This window comes from Ammodytes marinus (genome assembly GCF_949987685.1).
Source record: "Ammodytes marinus genome assembly, chromosome: 2".
Taxonomy (NCBI): Eukaryota; Metazoa; Chordata; class Actinopteri; order Uranoscopiformes; family Ammodytidae; genus Ammodytes; species Ammodytes marinus.
This window is the reverse complement of record NC_137231.1, coordinates 7,154,435-7,166,867: the sequence shown is the minus strand read 5'-3', so window position 1 is coordinate 7,166,867 and position 12,433 is coordinate 7,154,435. Positions and strand designations below refer to the sequence as shown.

At 41.1% G+C, this 12,433-nt stretch overlaps 1 protein-coding gene across 1 annotated transcript in view; it reads right to left on the bottom strand.

Moving 5' to 3' along the window:
• man1b1b (mannosidase, alpha, class 1B, member 1b) overlaps positions 1-11,787 on the bottom strand; it is a 19,076-nt gene extending 7,289 nt beyond the window's left edge. The window contains exons 1-12 of the mRNA XM_080047929.1: positions 11,548-11,787; positions 11,293-11,410; positions 10,403-10,515; positions 9,338-9,446; positions 8,731-8,849; positions 8,331-8,473; positions 8,127-8,230; positions 7,447-7,626; positions 6,931-7,079; positions 3,776-3,964; positions 3,036-3,226; positions 1,844-1,964 (exon numbers count right to left, since the gene is read on the bottom strand). Of these exons, the coding sequence (XP_079904055.1) occupies positions 1,844-1,964; positions 3,036-3,226; positions 3,776-3,964; positions 6,931-7,079; positions 7,447-7,626; positions 8,127-8,230; positions 8,331-8,473; positions 8,731-8,849; positions 9,338-9,446; positions 10,403-10,501 (1,404 nt within the window). The 5' untranslated portion in view covers positions 10,502-10,515; positions 11,293-11,410; positions 11,548-11,787. The remainder of the gene's footprint in view (positions 1-1,843; positions 1,965-3,035; positions 3,227-3,775; positions 3,965-6,930; positions 7,080-7,446; positions 7,627-8,126; positions 8,231-8,330; positions 8,474-8,730; positions 8,850-9,337; positions 9,447-10,402; positions 10,516-11,292; positions 11,411-11,547) is intronic.
• Positions 11,788-12,433: the final 646 nt, after the last annotated feature.

Sequence of the window (12,433 nt, the reverse complement as noted above, 5' to 3'; positions counted from 1 at the left end):
ACAGTGCAGTTCGGTACGATTACGTGAATTGGAACACCCCTATGTATGACCTACCTATTTGGTTATTGCTTAGATTGATTTGAGGGTTAGGACATACATACAGTATCTCACAAAAGTGAGTACACCCCTCACATTTCTTCACATTTTTCTTTATATCTTTCCATGGGACAACACTGAAGAAATGACACTTTGATACAATGTAAAGTAGTCAGTGTACAGCTTGTATAACAGTGTCAATTTACTGTCCCCTCAAAATAACTCGACACACAGCCATTAATGTCTAAACTGCTGGCAACAAAAGTGAGTACACCCCTTAGAAAAAATGTACAAATTGGGCCCAAAGTGTAAATATTTTGTGTGGCCACCATTATTTTCCAGCACTGCCTTAACCCTCTTGGGCATGTAGTTCACTAGAGCTTCACAGGTTGCAACTGGAACCCTCTTCCACCCATTTATGACAGCATCACAGAGCTGGTGGATATTAAAGACCTTGCGCTCCTCCACCTTCTGTTTGAGGATGCCCCAAAGATGCTCAATAGGGTTTAGGTCTGGAGACATGCTTGGCCAGGCCATAACCTTTACCCTCAGCTTTTTTAGCAAGCCACTGGTCATCTTGGAGGTGTGTTTGGGGTCGTTATCATGTTGCAATACCACCCTGCGGCCCAGTTTACGAAGGTTGAGTGCACGTGGTCAGCGTCGTACACAGAGGTTGGCTTTGGAAAATAGACGTATGAGTGCTGCCAGCATTGCTGAAGGGCTTGAAGGGGTGGGGGGTCAACCTGTCAGTGCTCAGACCATACGCCGCACTCTGCATCATACTGGTCTACATGGCTGTCATCCCAGAAAGAAGCCTATTCTAAAGATGATGCAAAAGAAACCCCACAAAAAGTTTGCTGAAGACAAACAGACTACGGACATGGATTACTGCAACCATGTCCTGTGGTCTGATGAGACCAAAATACATTTATTTGGTTCAGATGGTGTTAAGAGTGTGGAGCGGCAACCAGGTGAGGAGTACAAAGACAAGTGTGTCTTGCCTAGAGTCAAGCATGGTGGTTGGAGTGTCATGGTCTGGGGCTGCATGAGTGCTGCCAGCACTGGGGATCTACAGTTCATTGAATTCTAACATGTACTGTGACATACTGAAGCAGAGCATGATCCCCTCCCTTCATAAACTGGGCCGCAGGGCAGTACTGCAACATGATAACGACCCCAAACACCCCTCCGAACGACCACTGGCTTGCTAAAGAAACTGAGGGTAAAGGTTATGGACTGGCCAAGCATGTCTCCAGTCTTAAACCCTATTGAGCATCGTTGGGGCATCCTCAAACAGAAGGTGGAGGAGCGCAAGGACTCTAATATCCACCAGCTCCTTGATGTCGTCATGAATGGGTAGAAGAGGGTTCCAGTTGCAACCTGTGAAGCTCTAGTGAACTACATGCCCAAGAGGGTTAAGGCAGTGCTAGAAAATAATGTTGGCAAAACTAAATATTGACACTTTGGGCCCAATTTGGAAATTTTTTCTTAGGGGTGTACTCACTTTTGTTGCCAACAGTTTAGACATTAATGGCTGTGTGTCGAGTTATTTTGAGGGGACAGTAAATTTACACTGTTATACAAGCTGTACACTGACTACTTGACATTGTATCAAAGTGTCATTTATTCAGTGTTGTCGCATGGAAAGATATAATGAAATATTTGAAGAAATGTTAGGGGTGTACTCACTTTTGTGAGATACTGTAAAAGGTTTTAACACCAAACACTATGCACACATTGAACATATTTGCATTTGAACAGGTAACAGATAGTTCACAAATATAATAAAGTTTAGAATATTACTGACCATTTTAGGGCTGAACTGTCCATGGGAGAGCTCTCCAACAAAGGTGAGGCCATTAGGCGTAGACTTCTGCAACAGGTTCCTCTTCACACCATCTATTGCCTGCTGATAGTCAGCCAAGAGACTACACACACACACACACACACACACACACACACACACACACACACACACACACACACACACACACACACACACACACACACACACACACACACACACACACACACACAGACACACACACACACACACACACACACACACACACACACACACACACACACACACTGTGTAAAGTAATCAAACACACAGTGACAGTTTCCAAATATATATTTTTTTCCTCCCCCAAGACTGGCAGCAGATTATTTCTAGTAATGATTAATACAACGCATGAAGATTGATATTATCAAATATATTTCCCTACGTCCCTTTGAATCTTAACATACAACTAATGTAGGCCAATACCCAGAAGTGACAAGAAAAACACAACCACAAATAATTCAGACCTATACAAAGCTGCTTAAACTAAGCCTGGGGCCTCAAGGGGATTGCTGTTCCACTTTATTAATCTCCTATCAGTCCGTCTGACACAGGCCACAAGTCACCAAACACTGCCAGCGATAGTACAGCCTGAAGATTTTGGGTTAGGGTTACCCGACAATGGATGAAATCATATTTTAATGTAAAGTCCTTATTGGTCCATTCTAAATCAATTTCTGGTATGGATACACCCAAGGCTATAAATAGTTGATGTAGTTGATCAGCAAATTCATGTAAATAAATACACTATATAATGAAGGATTTATTATATTAATCAATTATCATATTAATAAGACCAATTCATACAATTTGCCCTCATGGATAAATAAATCTATGGATTATTTGAGTAATTTTTCCGCCAAATATATACATTGCTTAGCTTTTTCCACATATGTTCAGATTTTGGCTTCTTCTTCTCTTTCCTTTATACGAGAATAAACTATATCCTATATGAGCATGTTGTGTTTTTCCAAAGCTTTTCTTTTCTTTGTCTACATGCTTGTAAGAAGATGAATTCAAAATAACGATGGCACTTGCATGCATTGGAAAATCTGTGGCTCATAGGACTTTGCAGAGCACTGCTATGGTCGTTTAAGGCGTAACATTTCATATGGTCAGGTGAAAGTAAACCCTGTATATCTGTATTGTGACTCACTGTTGTTCCTTCTTGCCTCCCTGGATCCACTGTTTGAGCAGGTATTCATAGTAGCTATCGGCTCTGGCTCCCAGTGTGTAGATGCGTTGATGGGTGAACTTTCCAGTGTTAGTGTTGATGAACATGGGCACCAGACCATCCAGCTTCCCATCCAGTTTGTGGACCTGGTCCATGATCTCAGCCACCGCAGCCTGGAACACCAAGGGCATATGTCACATCTGTTACACAAGGGGGACCTGCCTATGTCTACAGACTCTGCACTTTGTCTGGGTTCCGTGCCAAACCCTTTCTTTTGTCATATTCTACATAGTACAGCTGATCACAAAATGAATCTAGTAAGCATGCAGTAGGCACATGATGAGGGGAATACTTGTATTTATTTATTTCATCATAACATTGTGCTTTGATCTCGCTACTTGCTTATATATATATCCGTCTCATTCCTTGTTGTTTTGTACGGAGGCTACATCGATGTGATGTCACTTCCGCTGCGCACTGGTTTGCATGTCAGAACCGCCAAAATAGCATGCTGATTTCAACACTAAAAAAATCTTGACCTGATGTAGTAGACATCCACGAGCCTTCAAGGTTCAATGATCATTTAATTTGCCCTTAATTGAGTAATGCATTCAGGATAAAACAAACTAGAATAAAACAGACACACTCGGCCTACACGAGAAGTTCTCTTATGTTGTAGAGTCTATGACTCTACAAGCAGCAACACGTGTTGTTGTGGTTACCTGGTAGTGTGGCTCCTGGGTGAGGCGGCTGAGCTCTCTGAACTCCAGCTGGATGCTTGTGACCTCTGCTACAGTGCTGTCTGAGGTCCAGCGTGGGGGGTGGGCCGTGCCTTTACCGATGTTCACGTCAGAGTAGGGGATCTTTGACGGGGTGTTGAAGGCTGGCATCAGCCTGGAGCCCATGTCTATCTGCACAGGAAGCACTGCACATTACACTAAATACATTTGCAACTACAAAAGGCATGAATCAGTGCTTTGTACATGTATCTATTTATAATCAGTCTGCACGTTGTTATGCCCTTATATTGTACTATTTCAATTGTTTTCAGTTTACTGATGTTGCACTGATTGTAAAACATTTAACAAATTGCACATTTCAATGTATTTACTTTTCTATACCGGTTGGTTTTGCCTTACTTTTTGAACTGTTTAGAATGTATTTATTTATATATAACTTCTCTTATTTTATCCTTTTGTACTTATTGCACTGAGGGTCGGAGAGAAACGTATTTTTGATTCCTCTGTTTGTAAGACACATATTGCAGAAATTGACAAAAAAGGTGACTTGACCTGTCTTGACCTGAAAACCACAAGGGGAAAGCATCAACCATGACTGGCTATGATTTCATTTTCATAATATCACGGGAGGGGCTCAGCTTTGCCTGGTGCCTTTGATCTGTGTTGCTGTCTGCTGCAGGGCCCATATTGTTCATTCCATTCTGCGCTAATGACGGCTCGACTATTTGGCTTGAGACTTACAGCCTGTTTCAACAGATACGATTAGAGGGACAATTTGCTCAGGTAGATGTTAGTAGGATTAAACTGATATTGGTTTGGCGTTCCTAAACTACAGCCCAAGCCATTAACCCATTGATGACTATGGCAGTCTAGGATGCATGTCCTTAATGCCTGAGGGTTTTCTGAAAAAATAGTACGAATTGTCAAGTCTACCAAAACCTTAATATCTAAGCCTGTGTAGCACATATAAACATGAAATAAAATACATTTAAAAGTTAAGGTTCACAGGTTTTATTTAAACATGCTCCCTTAGCGCTTACAAACCAACAAATATTTCTAAAAATCGTCAAAATTAGATGAATTAGAAAATTATTAAATATTGTTAATAAATAGATGCAATGTGTTGTGTGATTTTCGTCAGTAGTCTATAGTAGACCTTGATTCTGCGCACCAAACGCCACTAACTGTTCTGTCGCCGACATAGCTGGCGTATTTCTTTTATTATTTTGTTTTTAATTTTTTTGATTGACATGATTTTCGGCAAACCACACAACTTTTGGGTGGTCACGTGGTCTTCAAAAAATCAACAAAACCCACCTCATGTGTATTTGAACCAATGACAGTGCATTCTATGCTGGGAATGCCATGAAAATTAGATAAAGTAATAATGCTGCGCGATGCAGCATCAGGCAGGAGAGCCAATGTGGCATCGCGCAGCAGCCGTCATCAATGGGTTAATACATCATTTAACAGGGGATTATTCTGCAACAATTGCTCAGATTATTTTTCATGCACAAATGCCACAAAATATGACCTAATCTAATGCCCATGTTTCTTTGTCTTAGATGTGGAGTCAGCGATTTTGGCGAAATGCTTGTTATCAAAATCAGTGAACGATTAACGATTAGCTCAAAATGAAATCCTGTGTTAATGCAAAGCCTAGGCTCTGTAAACAGGCATGCTGCTAGCTATGGTGGACCCCCCCTTTGTTTACATAACATTTAGTTTACATGCCTGTTCACAGAGCCTAGGCTGTGCATTAACACTGTACGGGCCGGTTGCGGATCATGAGGAGATATTAACAGATTTGTGACAAAAAGTGCACACTCCAGAAAGACTTACCCCACCTTTAAATGACATTATGGAAAATCGTGAAAATAAGTACAACATTAGAAGCAATAAAGATGCTATGTTAACATGTTTATGTCTGTGTAGAACTTAAAGATCTTGGTCCTCAGATGAACTGAGAAAAAAATATCAAAACAGCAGGACGGCAAAAGTATTTAATTTTTTTTTTAAATTGTCTATTATTTCATACCCTTAACATTTTGTAAAGCTTTCTCTTAAAGCCACTACGAGTAAGTCGGCACGTTGGCGACACCTTTGAACAAAAGCGGTAGTATTATTACGACGCCAGCTGTCGTGAAGCTGTTTTCTAGCTCGTGCAGGCAGCGTGCAGATTCAAATAATCAGGAAGCAATATGGTGCGTGTCCGTGTGTTGAAAGCAAAGTGTGAGGGCACCGGACTCTTTTCGGCTCCGTGAGTCTATGGGTGACACAGCATCAACTAATGCCAGTAAGTGCTAAACACACCTGATTGCAATGAGTTGATGCATTGTCACCTCTCACGGAGCTGAACGAGTCCGTGTCCCCACACAAAGCGAATGAACGAGAGATGGCAGTTAGTTAGTATCACGATGAGGTAATGTGTTTATGTTGTAAATAATGACTATTTCAGATGAATAATGGTCATCTGATGATGCTGGTGAGGCAAAGTAAACTTTGTTTTAGTAGGCTACCGCTCATTCATTTAGGAGTAAACACTGCAGTCCATGCTGCAGTCTAGGTTCGCTGCGTGAAATTGTGTATACGTTGCTTGGCAACGCCCTCCCGCCCGACTATCACTCTCCCTTTTCGCTTTTCTTCATTGCATTTTCTTTTTTTTCTTTTATGGTTCAGCCCCGTTATCAGTCATTATGACGACAAACAACTGTCTCAAACAAGGCTCCCGCTCCCCTTCCCTCACCTGGAGGGATAGGCTTCTCAAATCGCGTAACTGCGCCACACTGAAATCTGTGACCAATACGGATATGTGACCATAGAGCATGCACGCGTGAACCGAAAATCGGACTGGGTGTACGACCAGATCAAATGCAGTAATAAAAACTATATAAAAACGTCTTTCTTTGCACTGATGGTCTCGTTTGCTGTTAAAGGTAATTTATGATTATGAGAGGAAACATGAGGCTGTTTAAAAGATATTTAAATGTTACTCGTTGCCGCTTTAATATTATATTACGGATGTAAAACAAATGTTCAATTCCATCCGGCTTGCCATCTCCTTTATACAGTATAATACGCTTATTAGCACTGTGAAACGAATAGGTGTGTGTGTGTGTGTGTGTGTGTTAACTCACAGCTTTCTCTAGGAAGAGGGTGTCTCCAGTCAGATTGTAGGTGCTCAGCAGGCCGCCCACGATGCGGATTGTGCTTTCAAACAGGTTGACGTCTACATTCTTGTTGAACGTGAGCTCTGTGGCCACCCACGCCCTTGCTTCCTCAAACTCTACAACACCACATTACAAAAGGTTAAGAGGATCAATAATAACAATCATTTAAAAAAATGAACCAAAATGATCTGAAATAATATCCAGAAATGTACAGTAACTATGGTTCAAGATTCAAACTCGGCTCATAATGTTAAAAGGTTTCATTTCTTTTTTTTGTCACTACTCTCACTTCATATTTTTTTTACAAATTGTTCAACAGTGTAGTAATCAATGTTGCAGTTTTTGCTGTGGCACTGAATCTGAAGCTACTGTACAGTCTACACGGTTTTAATTGAACTGGAGGTGAGAATTTGATAGATATTGAAAGACGACCTTTCTGTGTAGTATTTAGTGGTTTAATGGAAACAGATGGAGGGCACAAACCTTCTTTTAGCCCCAGTATCCACATGGTATCCAGGGCATCGATCAGAGTCAGGCCCAGGCCAAACCACTCGCTGTAGGACTTAGAGAGCGGCCGCAGCTCGTCGTGGCCCCAGGCAAAGTCTTTATAACCCTTCCATGCGTGTCTGAAAGCGTTGCGCACCGCCTCAGGCCTATTAGCTTCTGGAACACACAATAAGTTACTTTATTAGTCAATGGCTACATTGAAGTCTGTCTTTTCGAATATCCCCTCTCAAGTTATCACACTTTGGAGTGGGGTCAGAGCGCAGGGTCAGCCGTAGTACACAAGTGATTATTTTTATTCCATCCATGTACAGAGTGATTGAGAAGAAAGTGACTGTTAAATGTTACACTTTCTTCTCAATCACTCTGTACATATATATATATATACATATATGAGTCATATATATATATGGTGGCTCTCTAGGCGGTGGAAAAGACAAACCAGTTCCTAATAGGTCCACGTTGAACCAGCTGCAAACCGGCTCTAGCAACAAAGGGGTATTTGAGAAATGTAAAGGCATTTTTGGACACTACTCCAAAAAAACTACAATTTGGAACCTGACAATGAGCATCATATGAGACCTTTAACTGGGTTCAATCAAGGTCACTAATTGAAAATCAAAAGAGAGAGAGACAGAGGTAAATAAAAGGGCAGATACCTGCTGTTGACGTGGCATTTTGGCCAGCAGGTGAATCCTCCTTGTTCAGCTCATCCTTGGTGCCGCCTGTGTCCTGCTCAGTGTCCACCACTGCCCCACGCCAGCTGGAAGGCACCGCAGAAATAAGAACACAAAAGGTACACCTACAGTACATACAAATCAACCCAGACTAAGTTTATTTATGATAAAGCTCCCAAGTCTCACCTGTTGACTACCTTCTCCTCCTCCCCTCCTCCTTTCTTCCTGTGATCAGATGCCTTGTCCTCCACCAGCGTCTCTGAAGCGTTCCCTCTCTTCTGCAGACGGTTCTGAAGGACGGGCGGCCCTCGCTTATTGGATAATTTCTTCTGCGGTCGCATAAGGAAACCATTTGTAAATGCAAAATTTTGTAATTTAAGTTGAAAATATGTATTTGAGTCATTTATCAATCGATGAACAACTACAGTTGTCACATAACTACAAGGGGAAAAGAAAATGTCCCCTTCATATTTTCCATGCAAATTTTAAACCAAGAAAGGTTTTGGCATTTCAAAGGGAACATTCTCCACACTGTTTTGCATCATTCTTTTTAGAAACTGAATAAAAGAAGGAGATGTGTTGTAACCTGGGGGCTTGGCTCTGGTAGTGCTGGTCGGCCCGGTTGGAGAGGCTCAGGCAGCACATGTGGAATAACTGTCCACAGCACGCTGTTAATGTCCGAGTCCTGCTCTACATCTGTAAGGCCTCAACACACAAACAAGCACACAAACACACTTAGTAATAGAGTAATACATGGTAACAAAGTTCAATGACATGTGGCATGCTCCATAATGATTACTGAAGGTCACATGTTTGAAGCACACAGGAGCCTATCTCAAACTGACGAATGATCAATTTGTTTCCCACAGGCTGCCATGAGACCACAAGGTACACTTTGAGAGCAACATTAATTATTACATTAATTTATTTATTGAATCATAAAAACAATGGTCATATAGGTTTGAATATTTATGACATGCAAAAAGGTCAGCAAAGGTTGAGTTGAAATTTTAACCGATTTTGACAAAAGTTATTTTGACTGACTGCACCTTTAATGGGAAACATTGAACTACACCTTTAACAAAGCTAAAACACTAATTATTCTGTTAACATTCAACCGCTCCAGCTCCTAGCAGGCTGTGAGAGCATAGCCAGTGGCGCACACTCATGGGACGTTATAGGAGATGCCTTACCTCTGAGGTGTTCACTGACTGCAGGAAACCAAGCTAGTCCACAAATGAACAGGAGGGCCAAGGTGAAGAGAATGAGGCTCCGCTGCAGCCTGGACAACTGCTTCCATTTCTAAAAGGCACGCAGAGGAGAGGAAGATGGAGGATAATGCCTTCTTTATCAATGTATTAGAATTTTTTATAATTAGAATTATTGCTATCGCTATTATTAATTCCTGTATATTTTATACATATTACATGCAAATTTGTGACACAAAACTTAATATATCAACATTCATATTATCCACAGTACCATAGGATACATGCCTCACTTTTATAGTTGTTAAGCATCTTCTTTTGCAGTATATTTTTCTATAATCTTCGTAGCGTGTTACACACATTTTCATTTCCTTTCATTTTCAAATGTGCAGGCTCGCCCTGGACCTAACATGACCTGACAGGTCTAATCACTCAGACTGAATTGATTTTGGGATCTAGTGCTGCCACCGGGTTTGGAACAACATAGAATTAGTGATGTTGACCAAGTGATCGTGCAGCACAGCTAAGAAGTGATTTTTCTTAGCACTTTCTGATAACAAACTATAAATTATATAATATAATTCTTAAATAAATAAAATAAAGAGGTACATCATATTTTGGGCTAAATAAAGGTATTTAGGTGGTATGCAACATTAGTAGATACTAGTATACTGGGTTCTAGAGGCTTACACCGACTCGAGGTTATATCCAGGTTACTTCTATTTAAAGACCTACGTTTGTTCTCTTGAGTTGTGCGTTTTATCCACAAGCCCAATATAGCTGTGTTGCTGCGACGAGCATACAAAATATCAGCCGTGGGCCAACAAAATATTCTAATTCCCCCCTATTTGTTAAATAGATAGAGTGACACACATTGCCTTGAACTTAGAATTAAAACCTACAATTCTATACTTGGAGATGTTCTAGGAAGAGTCCCTTCTTTTCTGATATAAGTGTCTAAGCGGGCGGGGTGTGAAAGCAGGTCAGAGTGAGGACGAGGAGTGACAGGAGAAATTCCTTTGTGAGCAGTTCATAGATGGACTCACTCACCCTCCAGCAGGACTGTCTCCTCCACTGCTTACTGTTATTGTAACCCCCTTGTCCGGCCAAGCTTATAGAGACATAGCCCTGCTGAGACGGTGGGCGCATGTCTGTATCTCAGCCTTCAAGGGAAAGAGACACAATGAAGAGGAGTGAGAGAGAGAGGAGAGCTGGATGGAGACGGCAAGATTTCAAGATTGTTTATTTATAACAATGAATTTCCTAAGTCCCAGGCTCCTCTCAACAATGAATTATAGAAGAAGACAAACACAAGTGAAGAGAGCCAACTGACACACAAACACATAGGTAGTCCAAGGACACAGTGCAGATAACAAGTTTAGAGAATAAGGTGCACCAAAATAAAATTAAATGTTGACGAAATAGAACACTGTACATGGGAATAAAGAGAATAACTGTAGCAGGTGTGCTGGTGTTTAGACACAATCCAGCTGGTGTGTGAGCTCATGGTGGGTAAATAAAGGTGCGATTACAAACCATCACCATACTGTCAGATATGTAGCTTAACTTCCTTCCAACTAACTCACTCTCTACACACATTTGTCTCAACAGAGGAAACCCCACTTACACGTCTACCCCACTGACATACTGTACATTACTGTAACATAGCCCACAGCACATGTCATTGTAACTTCAATATAATAGAACTAATGCTGGCGCTGTTTAATTCGAGTGGACTTGTTGGTGGTTAGCACAGTGCAGTTAGCTTTTATAGCTGTCATCACACATGTACACAAAGCATCACCATAAAACGCCTAATCAACAGGCTACATAACAACTTAAATGTAAACGGAATAATAATATGCATGGCTTATTCAGTCGATATAAAATAAACAAGAAGTCTTATAGCCTTGCGCTAAGGATTTAGTGTAACCACATACCGTGTGTTATCTTTCACGCAAGAGGTAAACTCCGATGCAGTTCCCCCGACTACTCAGCCTCGAAGTGACGTTTTGGCGGATTCACAACCCCACTGTGGACCGAGGCATGGCTTGAGGCCTAAACAAAAACGATACCGTGGGTAAACAGTCCAGCACTTTAGTAGTGACGTTACAGTACACACAGCCTTGTGACGAAACAAAAAGCATATTTTGCAGAGGATTTAATAGAACATTTTCAAAATTAAGTAACATTACCTAGTTAAGTATCCACCGTTAGTCAGATGTGCAGCCAGTCCAACTTGTGCACCAGCAGGAAGATAAAGGCTGTGTTTCAGCTGCGGTTAGCTCAAATGAAAAATAAAATATAAAAGATTCGCCACTTCATGTTGACCACACTTCTCCGGTACAGAACTTCACGCAGCCGATAGTCATTTTGTTGTGTATTTACTAATACAGACGATATCAAACATGCTAAATGTCATCCACTTGTTGTAGTATAGGATGTGGCCAATGTCTACTATACAACATTTCCATGCTGCCTTCACTGTCTCTCTCGAAATATCGTAAATACCAGTTAGTTACTCCTACTTTAGTTTGATCACTAAATTATCTGTTTTATGAATTGATCAAGAAACACTATGTTTCCGATTCCCCTATCGTTTTTATTATACTTCGATAAATTATAACAGTAAAATTGTTTTAGGCCTGCAAATGGACACCAAAGACACCCCGTTTCCACTTGACCCTCTATGTTGTGACCATATTGAACAGAGCGTTCATATGGTCCCATTTGTAATAGCCTCTGCTCTTCCCAAAAATAGTTAACACACTTGCATCAAAATATATTATGGCTATGAACTGTCTTCTTGTCTGTCTTTATTTTTTTATTAATTTAGTGACCTATTTTTGTTGCCTCTTTAATTATTGTTCTTGGTATGTTTCATCGGAGGTGGCCATATAGGCGTACTATCATTCAATAGAAAACATATGATTGCCAGTAGGCCTATGCTACATTCACCCAGCCGATGTCGGGGTGATATAAGAGAAAAGCCTATTTGGTTCGGTTATAAACGGCATCATATCATTGTGCGTTTGTGGAAGCAGCTCCATGCTCCTGCAGGTGGGGGCTACACCTCCTACT